A 19,827-nucleotide genomic window follows, 5' to 3' on the forward strand; every position below is an offset into this window, starting at 1 on the left:
TCATACCCCCAATAAAGTTCACGCCTGAACAGGGACTTGAACCCTGGACCCTCAGATTAAAAGTCTGATGCTCTACCGACTGAGCTATCCAGGCTTCGAGTGACCAATCTTCTGTATGAAGACTGACCCCAAGTATGAGCCGGTAAATCCATAAAACAGAGTGACATATATGTGTTTAAGTCTGAGGGAAAGCATCCTAAAAAAAAGGGGCATTGAAGACTTCTGGAAGTAGCACTTATGGTCCCGGGTGGTCTGGAAATGCTGAGCCTTGTCCAAATGCACTACCAAGTTATGGTCATAAGCACACAGAAGACTTCCGGTAATGGCGACAATACTGAGCACCACAGACATGTCATACCCCCAACAAAGTTGACGCCTGAACAGGGACTTGAACCCTGGACCCTCAGATTAAAAGTCTGATGCTCTACCGACTGAGCTATCCAGGCTTCGAGAGACCCATCCTCTGGACGAAAAGTCACCGAAGTTTGAGCCGGTGAATCCATAAAACAGAGAAAAAAATATGTGTTTAAGTCTGAGTGAAAATGTCCTACTAAAGGGGGCATTGAAGACTTCTGGACGTAGCACTTATATTCCCGGGAGGACTGAAATTGCTGAGTCTTGCCCAAATGCACAAGTAAGTCATGGCCATTAGCAGACATAAGACATCCAGTAATGGCAACAATACTGAGCACCACAGACATGTCATACCCCCAATAAAGTTCACGCCTGAACAGGGACTTGAACCCTGGACCCTCAGATTAAAAGTCTGATGCTCTACCGACTGAGCTATCCAGGCTTCAAAAAGACAACCCTCTGGACGAAACGTCACCGAAGTTTGAGCCGGTGAATCCATAAAACAGAGACAAAAATATGTGTTTAAGTCTGAGTGAAAGTGTCCTACTAAAAGGGGCATTGAAGACTTCTGGAATTAGCACTTATGGTCCCGGGAGGACTGAAATTGCTGAGTCTTGCCCAAATGCACAAGTAAGTCATGGCCATAAGCAGACATAAGACATCCAGTAATGGCAACAATACTGAGCACCACAGACATGTCATACCCCCAATAAAGTTCACGCCTGAACAGGGACTTGAACCCTGGACCCTCAGATTAAAAGTCTGATGCTCTACCGACTCCGCAAAAGCTGGGGAACAATAGTGTGGGTGGGCGGGGGAAGAAGGTGGAAAAAGGGGGAGAAAGGGGGGAGAGGAAAAGAGGAGGAAAAGAGAGGAAAAGAAAGAAAAAGAGAGAAAGAGAGAGGAAAACACAATTCTGTAGCTCTTATTTTCACCCACATGGTGTTTTGAAGTCTTTATACACCATAGTATTTTTGTTAAAGAATAAAAACATTATTTTTTGTGCTTTTCGGGGGGAACAATACATGTCCACTTGAGAGGCAGTTCGAATCTCGTCTCCGGCAGGGTCGAAGTTTATAATATGCAGTAAAAAATAGTTTGTGTTGCTCGTGTAAACTTGAATTGACTCAAGATATAATTTTAATGCAAGACTTGTGCACTGCAACTAATACATTAATATTGAAAATCGTTCAGGTTTCCTTATACAGTCATATAACTGGTAGATTACTACAGATAACAAATATACAAAACATTATCATCCATGATGATGTTTTGCATTATTATAATAATAATAATAATAATAATATATTAGATTTATATAGCGCTTTTTAGTAATCTCAAAGACGCTTAATATTATTGCATACATCCTCCTTATGACTGATTAATGAACTGTTAGGCAAGATAGGTCAAAATGTTAGTAGAATAAATCATAATGTACTGGAGAATAGTTGAGCAATATTGGGATGGACTTGCTGTGTGTAATTAATTAAAAAAATAACCATAGGAATACACATGAATTGAGACAGTAATGATATTAAAGCTTTAACTTTATTGTCTTTGGGCCTGGAACACGTGAAACAACAAGAACAAATAATTTGAAGAAGATAATACTATTCTTAATGTTTGTCATTGGGTCTGACTCCCTGCAACATCAGACAGAATGATTTACAGCACACAGATTCACCAGAAACTCCTTCAGCTCAGACTCCAGCGGGGCCTCCGGCAGTGACCAGCCCACTGTAGATTGCTGGGCCCTCTGTCAACGTCCAGCAGGTTTTGCTACAGGGCCACAATTGTGCTTCCCTTATAAAGAAACATGAAAAGAACAACAGAGACTGAATATTTATTCACACAACAGGCTTATGTGAGTAATTAATGAAATGAAAACAACAACATTGTCTTATTCTTTTTGGACTAAGCATGGTATTCCAAATTACAGATATTACTAACCTGCTGGTTGCTGAGAGTCATGGAGGTCTGTGTCCTCAGTTCTACCAGGTGCTCTGCAAGGCTGTCAACCCGATCCATACCTGGCACACCATGCCCGTCCCCTAAACATACAATTTGTCATCAGTAAGCAAATAAACAGGATAAACTGCTGTGAAATTACACTACATGTAACATATAGTGTCTTAATGTCCGTATGCTGTCGGTTGTATGTTAAATAGATTCGACCCAACTGTTACTATTGCTTTGTTGTGAGGTTTATGTAAACATTACTTACCAACTGTATTTCTGCCACCTGAGACACCAGGTGAGGATTCAGACTGGACTGCAGGCTGAGCTTCTGGGGCAGAGGATGCAGGATGACTGACAGCCTGGAGAAGTCTAAACAGACATTGAAATCAAACTTATATGTAGAAACAATTTCACACATATGATAATTATGTTTCTTTTACCTTGAAAAACCTTGCAAACTACAGTCATGTTTATATAACTTAAGTATGAACGTTTAATATAACGTTTATGATCATATAATCATGAATCATGAACATTAATATAACACAGCAGTTATCTGACAGTTACCTGTCTGAGCTAAAAACAGTGACTGTGATAGTAAACTTTGTTTCACAACGTTAAGAAGCTAAACAGTAGCAGTCATACTGTATATGTATATATAGCTTTAGTATTAACATAACGTTTATGATCATATAATCATTAATATAACACCACAGTTATCTTACAGTTACCTGTCTGAGCTAAAAGAAGTGACTGTGGTAGTTTAACAACGCTGAGGAGCTCATACAGTAGGAGTAACGTTACCTCTATGTAACTGTAACTGTAACGTAGCCTCAGCATAATGATCAGAGCTCTGAACAGATGATAAAGTGATTGATAACTTATTCACCAAGTCTAGCTAACATAATTAAAGCCAGGCTAGCTTAGACAGAGTAACATTACAAACCTATTCATTGATTTCACAGCGACTCTTAATCAGCCCACATTAAAAAACGCCAGAAAGCTAAAACACGTTTAATCCGTATTGTCTAAGAGAACCCAATATCACTGTTACGTAATGTTAATAATGACATTTACCTGTCTGTAGCTGAATATAATGTTAATAATGACATTTACCTGTCTGTAGCTGAATAGGCGTTTCTGCGACGACGGCAGTGAATAGTTCAAAAGTCCCTCCTCCGCATCGCGTCCGCTGGGACGGCTGTGATTGGCTATTCAAAAATGGATGACGTGGCGGAGATCAGCCACACGATTCGTTGCCTGAAAATGGAATCCAGAGCTCCGATTGGCTGTATCCGCGGTGAAAATGGATGACGTCGGTATTGAAAATGGAAAGCCGCCACATGATTTGTCTACAGAAAATGGAAATCCTGGAAGCTGATTGGTCGGCAGACCCACTCTATCCCTCTCCCGCTACCGCAATCCAGGCTTCGAGAGACACATCCTCTGGACGAAAAGTCACCCGAAGTATGAGCCGGTGAATCCATAAAACAGAGAAAAAAATATGTGTTTAAGTCTGAGTGAAAGTGTCCTACTAAAGGGGGCATTGAAGACTTCTGGACGTAGCACTTATATTCCCGGGAGGACTGAAATTGCTGAGTCTTGCCCAAATGCACAAGTAAGTCATGGCCATTAGCAGACATTAGACTTCCAGTAATGTTAACAACACTGAGCACCACAGACATGTCATACCCCCAATAAAGTTCACGCCTGAACAGGGACTTGAACCCTGGACCCTCAGATTAAAAGTCTGATGCTCTACCGACTGAGCTATCCAGGCTTCGAAAAGACAACCCTCTGGACGAAACGTCACCGAAGTTTGAGCCGGTGAATCCATAAAACAGAGACAAAAATATGTGTTTAAGTCTGAGTGAAAGTGTCCTACTAAAAGGGGCATTGAAGACTTCTGGAATTAGCACTGATGGTCCTGGGAGGACTGAAATTGCTGAGTCTTGCCCAAATGCACAAGTAAGTCATGGCCATTAGCAGACATAAGACATCCAGTAATGGCAACAATACTGAGCACCACAGACATGTCATACCCCCAATAAAGTTCACGCCTGAACAGGGACTTGAACCCTGGACCCTCAGATTAAAAGTCTGATGCTCTACCGACTGAGCTATCCAGGCTTCGAGAGACCAATCCTCTGGACGAAAACTGACCTGAAGTATGAGCCGGTGAATCCATAAAACAGAGTGTGCTAAGTGTCCTTATAAAAGGTGCTCTCAAGAATTCTGGAAGTAACAGGCATGTTCCCAGGTGGTCTGGAAGTGCTGAGCCTTTCCCAGATGCACAACTCAGTCATGACCACAAGCCTAGTGCAGACCTCCATTAGTGAGCACTACAGACATAGCATAACCAGATTAAACTTGACGCCTGAACAGGGACTTGAACCCTGGACCCTCAGATTAAAAGTCTGATGCTCTACCGACTGAGCTATCCAGGCTTCAAAAAGACTATCCTCTGGACGAAAGGTCACCCGAAGTTTGAGCCGGTGAATCCATAAAACAGAGACAAAAATATGTGTTTAAGTCTGAGTGAAAGTGTCCTACTAAAAGGGGCATTGAAGACTTCTGGAAGTAGCACTTATGTTCCCGGGACGACTGAAATTGCTGAGTCTTGCCCAAATGCACAAGTAACTCATGGCCATAAGCAGATATTAGACTTCCAGTAATGGCAACAATACTGAGCACCACAGACATGTCATACCCCCAATAAAGTTGACGCCTGAACAGGGACTTGAACCCTGGACCCTCAGATTAAAAGTCTGATGCTCTACCGACTGAGCTATCCAGGCTTCAAAAAGACTATCCTCTGGACGAAACGTCACCGAAGTTTGAGCCGGTGAATCCATAAAACAGAGACAAAAATATGTGTTTAAGTCTGAGTGAAAGTGTCCTACTAAAAGGGGCATTGAAGACTTCTGGACGTAGCACTTATGTTCCCGGGAGGACTGAAATTGCTGAGTCTTGCCCAAATGCACAAGTAACCAGATTAAATTTGACACCTGAACAGGGACTTGAACCCTGGACCCTCAGATTAAAAGTCTAATGCTCTACTCACTGAGCTATCCAGGCATCGAGAAACCCCTCATCTGGACGAAGACTCAGGCCAAGTATGAGCCGGTGAATCCATAAAACAGAGTGACATATACTGTATGTGTTTAAGTCTGAGTTAAAGTGTCATAATAAAAGGGCCGTTGAAGACATCTGGTAGTAGCACTTATGGTTCTGGGTGGTCTGGAAGTGCTGAGCCTTGCCCAAATGTACTACCAAGTTATGGTCATAAGCACACAGAAGACTTCCGGTAATGGCGACAATACTGAGCACCACAGACATGTCATACCTACAATAAATTTGACGCCTGAACAGGGACTTGAACCCTGGACCCTCAGATTAAAAGTCTGATGTTCTACCGACTTTGAAGAACCTATCCTCTGGATGAAACCTGATCAAACGTTTGTACAAAATCTCTTGGGAAGTTTGAGCCGGTGAACCCATAAAACAGAGACACAAATATGTGGTTAATAACCCATATTCCCGATATAGGCCTGCCAAAATGCACAACTCATTCATTGCCACAAGCAAACTGTTTTATCCGGAAAGCTTTTGTCCAATGCCACGTTTGTCTGGACTGGAAGAGGATAGACACGGATTTGCCTGTGGCCTGGAAAACCACAACAGATTGCTATCAGATTTGGGATTTGGCTAACAGAGACAAAAATATGTGGCTAAGTCTAAATGAAAGTGTCCTAATAAATGGGGCGAGCTCTGAAAGTGAACACTCATTCATGGCCACAAACCAACTGCAGACCTCCCTTAATGATGACAATAGTGAGCACTACAGACACGTCACACAACGAATTTGACCATAAACTAGGTTGGACGTGTGCTATCTTAGTAGTTAGTACACAAAAAATGTATCTCAGATCTCAGATTAAAATTCTACCGGCTGAGCCATCCAGGCTCCATATGTCCAAATTCAGCAAATCCAGTCAGGCAGGACAGAAAACACACTTCAAAAGATGTGACAATTCCCATAACACAGTGCTGCAAAATTAAAATCTACCAACTCTTTGATGGTGATGGAGGTGGGGATCTCGGTCCAGAGGCGGGCAAACTTTACAGGTGTCACCAGTTCCTGAGGGTCTCGGTCTACGTGGGCGTGGAGCATGAGGCGACAGAAGGAGGCTCGGAGGTCAAAGGGCAGCGTCTCGTCCATCATGCACAGAAAGATGAGCTCCACGTCCAGCTGCTTGGAGATCTCGTCTATGGCCAGATACTGACGATCCAGACACATTCGGGCAAAGAGCTTCAGCTGGTACCTGAGGGTTTCCACAGAGACAGACAGGCTCCTTGAGCTTTGCTTTCTTCTATTGCCGTTCTTGGGTTAGCTTACAATATACTGAAAGTCAATGGTGTGATTTTCATGAAATCTTCTGTGGATTACCCCTCTATGTGTGTCTACCTGTAGTAGGTGAGGACGTTCTCATCGTGAGCATTTCCTTGTCTGGCCTCCTGAGCCAGCTGTCTGATGCTTTTCTCCTGTCTCTCATTGGTCTTGTCTGTCCACACCAGCCACACCTGCAGGAAGAGACAAGAACAAAATCAAACTGATTAGACATCTCTGTCTAATCCGATTACAATTTCTGCCTACGCCACTGCTTATGGTTATGATGCCAACGTCCCCAGTTTGATTCCAGGTTTGAAGCTCCACCACTACAGCCCCCTCCATGTTCCTCTCCATGTTTCTTGCCTCTATCTCTCCCTCTATCAAAATCTAAATTCAAAACAAATCATTTTAAAACTAGAATTAGTGACTCGCAGTTGTACGCCTCCAGTCAAAAAAACAGTCAAGTTCCAGATACACACATGACCGTCCAAAATGTCAACACTTCATCATTTTATCTTGTTAGATATTTGTGGTAAATTGTCAAAATTAGCATATGAATTATGGCTGTCAATCGATATCCATAGTTAATCGCGATTCATCATAATTTCCATCTGTTCAAAATGTACCTTAAAGGGGGATTTGTTAAGTATTTAATACTTTTATCAACATGGGAGTGGACAAATATGCTGCTTTATGCAAATGTATGTATATAGTTATTACTGGAAATCAATTAAAAAGACAAAACAATGACAGATAGTGTCCAGAAACCCTCACAGGTACTGCATTTAGCAAAAGAAATATGCTCAAATCATAACATGGCAAACTGCAGCCCAACAGGCAACAACAGCTGTCAGTGTGTCAGTGTGCTGACTTGACTATGACTTGCCCCAAACTGCATGTGATTATCTAGAGTGGGCTGTCAGTAAAGGGGAGACTCGTGGGTACCCATAGAACCCATTTTCATTCACACATCTTGAGGTCAGAGGTCAATGGACCCCTCAAAAAATACCCATTACAGTTTTTTCTCGCCATTCATTCACATATCTTATATCTGGGTTTGCAGTATCTGCGGGTTCTGCAGTATATGTCACTAACAAAGTCATAAAAAAATATAGACCAAAAAAACCCAGAGATGCAGGCAAATTTACCTCGTCCTCGTCTCCGTAGTCATCCATCCCCAAGTATTCTCCCTGGCCGCCACCAGTGGGCGCATCTTTGGGGACACGACGTCTGGATGGAACAAAACAAAAATCAAGTGAAATTCTAACATGTTGACATTTACTCGCGTGTGTTGGACCGCCGGTATCATTTGTGTTCATTCGCTCTAGACGTGCCAGAGAGGAGAAGGAGCTTGTCTCCATAGATACCAACAACTTCTCTTAATTCCGCCATCAACCATGGAAGAAATAACCACTAGTGCTGTTTTGTACATGTTGTGGAAGTCCCAGATATGTGAGAAAACATAACGCCATCGTGTCTGGGTTCATAACATCACCCGGCGGCGAGCTGTATTCACATACAGCACCATTTCACTGACTGTATCTAGCAAGCCACACGTCGCTACTGCGGTATGAACCCAGAATAAACACCTCCCCCTTTAATGTTAACCCTGTATGAATAGGGCCTTAGATGATGCAGAAATCGTTTGTGATTGAGGGGTCAAAGGTCATCCATCCCTCCCTCTCTCCTTACTCTGTCTTGATGAGGATGTCCTGGTTTTTGGGGTCCAGCACACATTTACAGATGAGCTCCTGAGTGACGGGGATGGCCACGTTGTTGGACACACACAGGTCTGACAGGTAGTCCAGAAACCTGCACGAACACAAACACAATATAATAAACGAACAACAACAACATACTGACTGCCTCTCCCCCCTGCTTCCCCACTCCAAGTGTACCTGGGCTCTCGGTTCTTGCGGACCAGGCTGACGAAGGTCTCCACCTCGGTCTTGGTGATGTGTTTCTCCAGCAGCTTTCGGTTGTTGTGCAACAGGGCGGTGATAGTGTCCTCAGCCAGGATGTCATAACCGATCTGACTCTGCATCACACCGAACTGCTTGGCTATGTGCTCCTGGAGGAGGGAGGAAGAGGAGGGAGAGTCAGAGGCTCGCTGCAGACGACATGCTCGACTCTAACCTTCCGTGTGTCATGAGTACTCATTTATAGCTTTTTCACGTGTCATTTGTACGCCACGCAAATGTCAGCAGTTAAGTTAAGGCAAGAAAACTACTTAGTTAGGGTGAGAGAAAACGTCACGGTTGGGCTTAAAATAAGTACATAAACTAAGTAAAACACGTACGGAAAACATGTGACAAACGTCACTAACATAACTTACAAAACAAAACAACGGTCAACAACGGTTTGGAACACGGGTCTTCTGGTTAAAAGTCCGGTGTTTGTTGGAAATGGAGGACCAACTTGTTGATTTGAGGCAACAACATGAGTGTTTAATTAACGTGTCTCCATGACTTCCTCCGTCCATCCTTTGTGAATTTTCAATACAAAGTAAAAACTAACATCACTAATTCTAACCACTAAAAGAAAAATGGTCCAAGTATAGAACCCTGGGGTACACCTTTTGATACGGAGAAGCTAACTGAACTGAACACACCGAGTGAGATATGACAGGTACTGGTCATCATCATCATCATCTCCCTCCTCACCTGGTTCTTGCGGTAGTCCTCCTGGGAGTGTCGGAGGACTCTGTAGCAGAGTCTGAACATGTACTGGTAGGGAGCGTTCTTCTGGTCCGCCAGCTCCTCCAGACGCAGCAGAGGACCCTCCCCTCCCCCCCGGTCCTTAAAAGGAGCCTTCAGGATGCCAAAGATCTGAACACACACAATCAGATATTTGGCCGTCATGTTTCCTGCTTCTGCTTCGTGATTTCTTTCTCAAATACCGGAGTCATTTTGGGATCCTACCTGTTTAAGGATGTTCTGTTCTCTCATCAGTTTCTGTCTCTCTCGGTTGGCTTTGGTCATGACTACGTCCAGGACCGCCTGACCGCTGTTGATGACGTCAGCCACGAAGAAAACCACGTCCTCCAGCAGCTTGATGGCAAACCTGACCAACAAAAAACAGCGAATATTAACTCTTCCTCAAGGCCTGCTTCCCTGCCTCATCTTGCTCATGTTCCCATGATTCTCTGAATTTGGAGACAATACAGGAAATATCTTTGGCTAATGTTGTTTTCAAATCAACATTTTTTTCAGAAACTTACAAGTTTTCAGTTTTGTCCAGAATGTTTACTGTGATTTCTCTGTAATCTACTGGTGGCTGTCAGTATTGATTGGTTAGACGCCCTGCTTCACCTAACCATCATTCTTAGATTAGAGACATTTTCTACTAAACATTTAATTTAGAGAGAGCGTCATACCGGCGGTCGTTCTGGCTGATGAAGCCCTGGCTGAACTGGTCCACCATGGTGCACAGCATGGCGCTGGCATCGTTGGCAAAGTCCAGATCTCTGATCTCCATCACAGGAACGGAGACGATGGCGAACGCCTCCTTGTCCTCTTTAGTGGGACACGTTCCTAACTGAAAGACGGGTTACATTAATAAACACTCAGATACACTCCACAAAAACAAAAACAACGGTCCTTTGTATTTGTACAAAGTCAACTGAAAGCATGTAAAGCTTATTTGAACTTGCGTGGGACTAACCATAAGTCTGATGGGTCTCTCCTCGTCTATGTCGATGGGGACGTTGGTGCTCTGGATCCAGGTGTTGGTGCACAGATGTCTCAGTCGTACGTACGAGTTTCTGGAAGACAACCAGCACACTGTCTGTTCACTTTGCTTTATTTAAATCACTCTGCTCCTCTGTGGCGTTTATAGTCCTGTGTGGTTCTCTGCAGTAGGTATCAATGGATTCTTTAGGTTTTTTTAGTTTCATATGATACCAGTATCTTCAGTCTAGCTTTAATACTGAGCCCGGTACAACCTTCAATAGATCGATTGTGTTAACACGTTAAAGAAATTAGTTAACGTGATTTTGGGACCTTTAATCCAGTATGCAGATTTTTTTTTTTACATTTAAACACTTCGTAGGACAAACTTCCTGTCCTTCTCTGTAGTATTTTAATGTGAAACATCTGCAGGAAGTGACTGCCGTGTGCTCCTACCGTGGTACGAACGAGTCGGTCTTCTGTAGCGTTGTCGGGTCGAGCTCGAACAGCGAGGCGATGTCGTTGCCGTGAGCCACCGCTACCAGCTTGTACTTGATCCTCTCGCCGTGGGAGCGCTTGTTACTCCGACTATCCATCTACAGAGAGGTCAGAGGTCAAAGTCAAAGGATTGAAATACACAAACTGACCGCTCTTTACTTCAAATAGAAGAACTTATTAGAATAGTTTCTCCAGAGGGGGATATTCTGTTATATACTTTTACTATGCTGCTATTGTAGTCATGTAGTAATGTAGGTTATAACTTTCAGACCCGATAAAGCTCTGAGGCTTGCTGGTGTTGATGAAGTGACGACAGTGATGAAGTTAAAACAGTGACTCACCGAGGCCGCCAGCTCTGTGGTTTCTCCTTTATAGCCCGGGTTCTCCTACAACAACAACAACAACAGTTAAATATATTATCTACCGCAAGAAGCATTTTTTAGATTTGTCAAAAATATAAATAAGTGCATATTTTTCAGAATATGAATGTTTTAACTTCCTGAACCTCACTGTGGAGCTCTATAAGTATGAACATAATATGTAAACAAATGTAAATGTACATTAACTCCTGTAATAAAGTAGAAAAAAAAGATTCATCCATTAATTCATTCATCAGTCCTTTCACCCAGTGTTGCCAGGGTTACCTCAGCAGCCAGGTAGTTGCCGGTGGCCAGGTGTTTGAAGCGATAGAGGCTGTTCCAGTGTCCCGCCCCCCCACGACATGGGTCATGATGGACAACCTGACGGACCAATCAGCACACAGAGAGAGTTTAATACAACTTCAGCTTCAGAGGAACCTCACCGTGTGTGTGTGTGTGTGTGTGTGTGTGTGTGTGTACCTCGACCTCCCACAGGGCGTTGGAGCTGGTCGCCGAGGTCGCAGACTGCCTCAGCGTGGTGCGGAGGAAAACGTGGAGTTTGCTCTTGTACTCGTCGCAGGTCAGAAACTTTTCCTGCTCAGCGTGAAACAAACGCACCACCTCACCCTGAGAGACAGGAAGTTCATTAAAGAGGCATTAAAGGACATTAAAAAGACCGTCAATTTTGCATGAATTCAGTAACCATGACGACAAATTGTTGTCTTAAAAATTAAAATCTTCACCACCGATGTAGAAAATAAAAGATAAGAACAGAGTAGAAGAGGATGGAGACCTTTTTGATGCTGCTGCAAATATGGGAACTAATTTTTATATTATTATTATTACAGTATTATTATTATTATTATTATTCAGTGGATTTTATTTATCTATTCTATTTCTTGCATTCTATCTTATTTTTTAATCTTATTTTGTGTTCCATTTTCCATCTTATTATGGCATTCTACCCCCGTTTTTATGTTCATTCTGTCTATTTTCCTTTATTGTAAAGCACTTTATGCTGCATTTCTAGTATGAAAGGTGTTATACAAATAAAGTTAGTATTATTATTCACAACTGCAACTGCTTCACACTTCTTCTGCATAGCAACAACAGCTGAGGCTCATGGGTATTGTAGTATTTAAAGTGATCCAACAACCCAAACTAATGGAAAAACCTGGTTTCTCAGAAACGACATTCTGGGCCTTAGAAAGAATATTGATAGTGCAATAATTAATAGATGTTGTCAGGTTTTTGAACTACAGATCCATTATCCTTCTTTGATTGTTTCCCATATTTTTTGCCAATATTTGTTCAAATATCACAATTATACTACAATATCACTGGATTACTGTGAGACTGAAGAAAACTTCAAAACATGATGATTCTCAGGCAAGTTCTGCAGCTATAAGGAGCGTCTTTTTTCTATTATTTTCTAATTTTTTCTAATTTCTTTTTCACGATGGATAACTGAGATGAGATAATCTCTGCAAATTTAAGTCAAACTGAATGTAAAAATATGTGCATCATGTCTGTGTCTCCAGATTTGACTGAGTTATGACTCAGAGAAGGAGTCAGATTTTTTTAATGCAAATTGCGGCAATCGTTTTAAAGCACTTTAATATAATGAATAAATAAACAAATACTCAAAACTGTGGGTCAAGACTCCCACAAAGGGTTCGAAACATGAATGTGAGGAGTCATGAGAAGCAGAAAAAAAACATGTTTTTTCTGTTTTACTACATTAGTTCCTCTAATCTTTCCTTTTTTTCTGTGGATTACTGGTTTTGGTATTTCAGGCCTTTCAAATAAACAAGGAATAATTACTTATTGGCTGGTCACAACTGGTGGATGAGGGGTCACAAAGTACTTGTATACTGTATGTACTGTATGTAATGCAGTAAAGTAACTCACTCCTTTGAGGACTTCCTCTCGGTGGTCACTGAACATCATGAACAGGTTGATCTTCCAGCTGGTGTTACAGTTCACCGAGTTCACCTGCAGAGGGAGGAAGAGCTGTTGACTAGGCGGTTCTGTTGCAGTACACGTCTTCCATCAGTATCAGTACCGTATTCTGTACTAGTCTCGGTGTCAGTACTGTGTCTCACCTCCTTGCAGCCTGGATGGTCGCTCAGTTCGTAGTTTGAAGCGTGAAGCGGCTGACCGGCGTTCACCGGGTTCAGGATCACTTTATCTCCCACCACCACCTGCAACGGAGAGCATACATTAAACACACACTGCTGGTGCTACTAGTGCTGATACTTCAAGTACTACTACTGTACTACTATGTCTCGCCCATATTAAATTATGCTTCAGGGATGAGGGATTCTGTACAGAACAGAGCTGCACGCTGTTGTTTATATGCTCATTTGTTTGCTCCTACTTCGGGTGTTCAGGGTGATATGGAAGTGTATTTACGTTGTCTCCGTTGGCGCGGAGCTTCCAGAAGGGCTGGATGAAGAGCCAGGAGCCTTCGTTCCCCGTCCCGTCCAGAGTGACCCGCATGGCGTTCTTCTCCAACAGAGCCGGCAGACGCTTGTTCACCGTCAGGTATTTATTACTCTTCATATGGAGCAACTGGAGACAGAGTACGTGGCCATTTAGTTCACTGTATGTTAGATAAAGCTAAAGTACAAGTCGACTGATATTATTTATTGTTCTTCATGTTCAGACTCAAACCAACAGTGAATGTTTCTACGAACAAGTATTGTGTGTGTTTCAAAGCCTGATATCTCTTCTTACTCCGTACCATATAGCTCTATTGTTGCCCTTTTCTTTTCTGACATTTTTCACTAATATTTTTCACATATTTTACTAATAATTTTCGGATATTTTACGGCTATTCTCCACAAATTTTTTGTATATTTTTCACAATTTCTTTCAGATATTTCAATAATTTAATATTTAATAATTTATTATTTTTCACAAGTAAAATATGTAAAGAAAAAAAAGAAAAAAGAAATTAAAAGAAAAATCTCCCAAGTATATGTGAAAAATACTAGTGAAAAATTTCCAAATAAATATGTGAAAAAATATCCCCAAAAATTGTGAAAAATATTAGTGAAAAATTTCCCGAAAATATGCGAAAAGTATTAGTGAAAAATGTGTGAAAAATATGTGAAATATATCCGAAAAATGTGTGAAAATTATTAGTGAAAAATGTGTGAAAAATAACAGGAAAAAATAACCGAAAAAAGTGGGCAAAAAAATTGTGAGAAATGTCCAAAAATACATTTAAAAATATCTGATGATTTTGTGAAAAATGTGTGAAAAATATTCGTGAAAAATGTCCAAAAACTTGAAAGATTTTCAAAAAACATGTAAAACCACATCAGTGAGCCTCACTGTGTCACTGGGTGACATGCTCCTTTATCACACTGAACACACACACACTGTGGTTTACTGTGACTCAATACCACATACAACGTCCTGCTGCCACTAATACTCATTAGAGAACCACATGTGGATTAAACCGCCGCTGAAAATAGTCCCCAACAAAGTCACTATTTCCTCCTGTTATAAAAACTACAGTGAGCAGCTGTTTAAAGGACAGGTTCACAAGGTTTTCTATTCTGTCTGGGTCTCTCAGCTCTAAGCCCATTGGTTCCTGCTGAAGACATAAATCTTTAAGAATATATAGTTTCATGTTCATTTGGGAACCTGTTTGACAGTAACAGTATTGAGAGTCTGAATGTGAGATTTGATGACTAGAAAAAAAAACAAGTCAAATATAGAATAACGCAGGTTTTATCTGGAGAGAGTGTAAACGTGTGAGAGGTGCAGCTCAGTTGTCATTTACAGTTTAATGAAACGTCTGTCTACCTGTCCACACCTTCAACACACACACACACACACACACACACACCTTTCTCCTGCAGGAATCTTTATTTTAACAGTCTGACACAGTTTCACTCAGCAGCGACCACACCCAGATTCACTGTGTGTGTATGTGTGTGTGTATATGTGTGTGTGTGCGTGTGTATCACGATGACAGATCCTCAGCTCTGAAGCGAGTTCAATGTTGACACTAAGAGATAGCAATATGTTGACACATAGAGCAGTAAGCAGTAAGACAGGGTGTGTGTGTGTGTGTGTGTATGTCAGTGTGTGTGTAGCAGTAAGACAGGTGTGTTTGTGTGTGTGTGTGTGTGTGTGTGTGTGTGTGTGTGTAGCAGTAAGACAGGGTGTGTGTGTGTATGTGTGTGTGTGTGTGTGTGTGTGTGTGTGTGTGTGTGTGTGTGTGTGTGTGTGTAGCAGTAAGAGAGGGTGTGTGTGTGTGTGTGTGTGTAGCAGTAAGACAGGGTGTGTGTGTGTGTGTGTGTGTGTGTGTGTGTCAGACAAGTACAGTAAATGATCGCACATGTATCAGCACGGTCAAAAGGACACATGTTGCCATGGCGAGGAGAGGAAGTCTACAGTGTGCATGTACATTTACTCAAGTACTGTACTGTACTGTACTTTACTTGAGTATTTCCATTGTCTGCTACTTTCTTCCTCTACTCCACTGCAATTCAGGGGAAACATTGTACTTTATATCTTTCTTCATGTTCACACTCAAACCAACAGTGAATGTTTCTACTAACAAGTATTGTGTGTGTTTCAAAGCCTGATATCTTCCTCTGTGCCATAGAGTTCCATTGCTGTCCTTTTCAGTCATTTTTCCACTAATATTTTTCACATATTTTACTCATAATTTCAGACATCTTCCGGATAATTTCCACATATTTTTTGGACTTTTTTCACATTTTTTAGTAATATTTTTTGTATATTTTTCACAATTTGTTCACATATTTTACTAATAACTATATTTTTTGCAAGTAAAATATGTAAAAAAAAAAATATATCCTCAAAATATGTGAGAAAGGGAATATTTGTGTAAAATGTCCAAAAAATATGTTAGAAATATTTGTGTAAAATGTCCCAAAAAGATGTGAGAAATATTTGTGTAAAATGTCCAGAAAAATATATGAAAAATGTCCAAAAAATATGTGAAAAATATCCTAAAAATGAGCGAAAAATAATAGTGAAATATGTCCGAAAGATGTGTTAAAAATATACAAAAAATTTGTGAAAAATAATAGTGAAAAATATGTATAATTAATTTATTATTCAATGTTTATATTTATTTAATGTTTTCATATTTTTTTGTACATTTTTCATAATTTTCTTCACATATTTTATTAATAATTAGATTTTTTTGCAAGTAAAATATGTAAAAAAAAGATTTAAATATCTGAAAAATGTCCGGAAAATGTGAAAAATGTACAGTTATTCTGAGCAGTATGACTCCAGTGTATTAATGTGCAGAGAGCAAATGTGTCAACGAAATCTGCTTCTTGCTGCATCTGAATGCACCGTAACATATAAAACATACCGATCTGTTATCAAGAATGATAAACAGCCTTTTACCTGTATGATGATAACATATCACTGTTGTTTCAAACACTCTGTCTGAGCCAATCAGTAACCTGCACATGTCCTGTTTCCTATTGAGCCTTATTTTCAGTGCAACAGAGCCTCAGTTTCATGTTTAACTTTATGAATAACATATATATGTTTGTAGTTTACCTGCATGACGGTTCCGTATTTGACAACGTCTCCGTGGACTTTCTTGTTTTCTGTCTCGTTCTGCTTCTGCTCCAGATTGGACGCATGCTGCAAAACACACACAAACACACAGTTCACTCTCTTGACTTGTAACATGGAGTAAAATCTGGCTATGAACCCTGTCTTTATACGCCACAATACAACCAAACAATAACCATGAGCAGTCAGAGTATTTGTAGTAATAGTGAAACCCTCCTGTTCTCTGTCTCCTACACAGTCACATGTTTCAGACGGAGATCAGTTTCATCCTCTGTGGTGTTTGAGAGAACAGAGACAGAGCTGGCATGTGTTTAGCTTAGCACAAAGACTGGAAGCAGAGGGAAACTGCTAGCCTAGCTCCGAGCCTAGCCTATAGGACTTTGGTATTTTAATTTGTCATGTGCTTGTGGTTGATGTCAGGGCTGGGCACGATATATATCATCAAAATGATATAAGTAATGGATAATGTACAGCGAGTCGGTCATTATTGTGAGAGAAACCCCGACAGGGTGATACTGCACCCCAACGTGGAGCTTGCATCGCCCTGAAGGTGTTTCTTACACCACAATGACCCGCTAGCTGTACATTATCCCGTTTATTACGCGACTACTTAGTAAAGAAATCAATAATTTGACAAAAAAATTGTCCTCCAGAGTCCGACATCAGAACTGTGCCCATAGCAACGGTCTGTTATACATAGCAACGGTCTGCTATAAAGAAATAACAGACCGTAGAACGCCGTGATTGACCAATCAGAATCGAGTATTCAACAAAGCCGTGTAATAAAAATGTATATCGTATATATTTTTCTATACCGTTTCTTTCACGATATAGGCTAGGCCAATATTTATTTATTTTTTCTCAGTAATTTCACTTAAAACAAGTTCTTAAAATGAGAACATATATTAGTTACAAGTACAACATATAAGTATTTAATTCACACAGGAGTATACAAAATAGGCTTTACCATGGGGTTATTTCATATAGACTATTTATTTATTGAATTACCTGATAAAAAGGATTTGGCTCATATCGCCCAGCCTTCTGTTTATGTCTTTTCAGATTTAGAGATATTTTTCGTTTTTGTAAATACTGAACTTTATTGCTGATGTTTCTTGCATTCACCTTATGCCTAGTTCACACTACACGACTTTAAGCCTGATTTTCCCTCCCCGACAAAAGCCCCAGATCGGAGGCAAATCGGCGTTGGCTCGCTACTCGCACATCGGTGCTCGAGCGCGGCGCAAACCATTGGAAATAACGGGGTTCACTTAGAAATGTGCTTGATGAGAAATGAACCTTGATAGTTCGAATCAACAACATTTACTGTAGGAGGTCAGCCCAAATAAAAAAAGGAAGAAAATCACATCGTTGTTTCAGACACACAAAGTTGAAAGTGATCAGACCAGAGTATCAGAAATGTGTTACCTGTAGTTTCTGCAGCAGAACCACATCACCGATCTTGTCCTTCTCATGTTTGGCCTGTTTGGCTTTCCAGAACTGTTTCTGAGCCGAGTACCGACTCATAGGACAAACCTTGAACAGGCAGTCTGAGAACACACAACACAACACCATAGATTAGAACCAGATAACTGAATACAGCTCACTTCAACATGACGGCATGAAACAGACATTCATTAGAAACATCTTAGAAAACCTGCAAAAGACTGTAAAATAACGAAGAGATCATTATTATTATTATATATTATATACATATTCTCTTTAACCTCTTTTACCCGATGGACCCGGTACCAGGTTCTGCTGAGCTGTGTGTTAAAACACTGCCTTTAAAAACTTCATAAAATGCTGTGGTGGTCCTTTTTTACGAATTGTTTCTAAAAGACGAGGCCTTAACACTACTAAAACAACACTCCACGTGTATTTTGTCCAAACAATGATTGTTTGGCAATGATTTCAATATTTTAGATACACAATCAACGCACGAGAAATTGTATTTTTACTTTATAACATTTTTGACGTATATATTTTGATGTACAAACTTGACTTTGGATTCTTTTTTTATATCTTATTTACATTGTTATTGATCTTATTTGTTATTATCTAAGCTACTTGATCATATTTCATTATTATAATAAAACTTGAGTCAAAATTATACAATTTAGTTGCTTTTTATTGATTTTATACTGTGCACAGTGGTAGAATGTGATGATGCACAGGGTAAATGCCATGGTCAAAGGCTCCATTGTGTGCACATAGCCTCCTGTAGTGGATATCAGTAGTATTTTAGAGCCAGATTCCCTTTCAAGAGGTAGAAAACCCATTTGGCACACTTTGGGTATCCAAGTGGCCAAATGGAGAGTCCGCCTGGTCCTATCTTACTAAAACCTTTGTAGAATCTATGTGCTTTGTGTTATTTATATCTGCTTTGGCACAGTTGTATTCAAGGAGTTGCTGAATGAATTCAGTGGCATCTCTGTGCATGCCATCATTGCTATAATGGTGTTATCCACTGTCTAATCTAGAAAACATTTTAGCTGAGGATAAAAATATTTTTTTTTCTTTTGGTTCATCCCAATTAACTCAGATATAGTAACAGTCACAATGTTACTGACACTGGGGATGAATTATCCGAGGTCTTACTTATCCATAGAGACCAAGATCATGCATACAGACCTGGTAGTTGTGGAGCTATTCTTGATTTATTTGTTTAGGAGAACCACACCTTCCAGCACCCTATAGAGCTGAAGAGGTTAAGTTTACTCTTCATGTATTTTATTCTAAACATTGTGGAGTCACATGACGTCTCACTGTGTTGTAGTTGGTTTGAGCGATTAGTTCCAGAGTGGTTTTGATTGGTCAGCGGACCAGCGCCTGAAGCTAATTGGCTGTTTTGGTTTCAGAACATCAAAGCGGTGAAGCGTCTGACATTAAGCCTATCTCCGAGTTAGTTTATCACGTTTTCTGCCCCACGACCAAATATAGTCTTTCTCTCTATGAGCTGATTCATGGATGGACTAGCGGAGAGTTTGACCTGCTGGTGGCGCAACAGGAG

At 40.7% G+C, this 19,827-nt stretch overlaps 1 protein-coding gene, 1 long non-coding RNA gene and 8 other non-coding genes across 11 annotated transcripts in view; all 10 read right to left on the minus strand.

Annotated features, from left to right (window-relative positions):
• itpr3 (inositol 1,4,5-trisphosphate receptor, type 3) overlaps nucleotides 1–19,827 on the minus strand; it is a 75,572-nt gene that overhangs the window by 39,606 nt on the left and 16,139 nt on the right. For both annotated transcript variants that reach the window (XM_074644854.1, XM_074644855.1), the window contains exons 3-20: nucleotides 18,243–18,364; nucleotides 16,797–16,883; nucleotides 13,647–13,805; nucleotides 13,337–13,435; nucleotides 13,143–13,226; nucleotides 11,712–11,858; nucleotides 11,517–11,612; nucleotides 11,214–11,258; nucleotides 10,831–10,970; nucleotides 10,370–10,469; nucleotides 10,083–10,243; nucleotides 9,628–9,769; nucleotides 9,370–9,534; nucleotides 8,605–8,777; nucleotides 8,399–8,518; nucleotides 7,855–7,936; nucleotides 6,782–6,897; nucleotides 6,387–6,638 (exon numbers count right to left, since the gene is read on the minus strand). In XM_074644854.1, the coding sequence (XP_074500955.1) occupies nucleotides 6,387–6,638; nucleotides 6,782–6,897; nucleotides 7,855–7,936; nucleotides 8,399–8,518; nucleotides 8,605–8,777; nucleotides 9,370–9,534; nucleotides 9,628–9,769; nucleotides 10,083–10,243; nucleotides 10,370–10,469; nucleotides 10,831–10,970; nucleotides 11,214–11,258; nucleotides 11,517–11,612; nucleotides 11,712–11,858; nucleotides 13,143–13,226; nucleotides 13,337–13,435; nucleotides 13,647–13,805; nucleotides 16,797–16,883; nucleotides 18,243–18,364 (2,290 nt within the window). The remainder of the gene's footprint in view (nucleotides 1–6,386; nucleotides 6,639–6,781; nucleotides 6,898–7,854; nucleotides 7,937–8,398; nucleotides 8,519–8,604; nucleotides 8,778–9,369; nucleotides 9,535–9,627; nucleotides 9,770–10,082; nucleotides 10,244–10,369; nucleotides 10,470–10,830; nucleotides 10,971–11,213; nucleotides 11,259–11,516; nucleotides 11,613–11,711; nucleotides 11,859–13,142; nucleotides 13,227–13,336; nucleotides 13,436–13,646; nucleotides 13,806–16,796; nucleotides 16,884–18,242; nucleotides 18,365–19,827) is intronic.
• On the minus strand, nucleotides 22–94 carry trnak-uuu (transfer RNA lysine (anticodon UUU)). The gene has a single exon. It is a non-coding gene; the product is annotated as a tRNA-Lys (tRNA).
• Nucleotides 374–446, minus strand: trnak-uuu (transfer RNA lysine (anticodon UUU)). Its single transcript has one exon. It is a non-coding gene; the product is annotated as a tRNA-Lys (tRNA).
• On the minus strand, nucleotides 724–796 carry trnak-uuu (transfer RNA lysine (anticodon UUU)). Its single transcript has one exon. It is a non-coding gene; the product is annotated as a tRNA-Lys (tRNA).
• On the minus strand, nucleotides 2,019–3,545 carry LOC141773138 (uncharacterized). The gene is made up of 4 exons (XR_012595019.1): nucleotides 3,430–3,545; nucleotides 2,579–2,682; nucleotides 2,305–2,405; nucleotides 2,019–2,157 (listed from the first exon to the last, which is right to left on the minus strand). It is a non-coding gene; the product is annotated as an uncharacterized LOC141773138 (long non-coding RNA).
• Nucleotides 4,021–4,093, minus strand: trnak-uuu (transfer RNA lysine (anticodon UUU)). Its single transcript has one exon. It is a non-coding gene; the product is annotated as a tRNA-Lys (tRNA).
• Nucleotides 4,371–4,443, minus strand: trnak-uuu (transfer RNA lysine (anticodon UUU)). The gene has a single exon. It is a non-coding gene; the product is annotated as a tRNA-Lys (tRNA).
• trnak-uuu (transfer RNA lysine (anticodon UUU)) lies at nucleotides 4,688–4,760 on the minus strand. Its single transcript has one exon. It is a non-coding gene; the product is annotated as a tRNA-Lys (tRNA).
• On the minus strand, nucleotides 5,039–5,111 carry trnak-uuu (transfer RNA lysine (anticodon UUU)). The gene has a single exon. It is a non-coding gene; the product is annotated as a tRNA-Lys (tRNA).
• Nucleotides 5,319–5,391, minus strand: trnak-uuu (transfer RNA lysine (anticodon UUU)). Its single transcript has one exon. It is a non-coding gene; the product is annotated as a tRNA-Lys (tRNA).

Source organism: Sebastes fasciatus, chromosome 8 (assembly GCF_043250625.1).
Source record: "Sebastes fasciatus isolate fSebFas1 chromosome 8, fSebFas1.pri, whole genome shotgun sequence".
Taxonomy (NCBI): Eukaryota; Metazoa; Chordata; class Actinopteri; order Perciformes; family Sebastidae; genus Sebastes; species Sebastes fasciatus.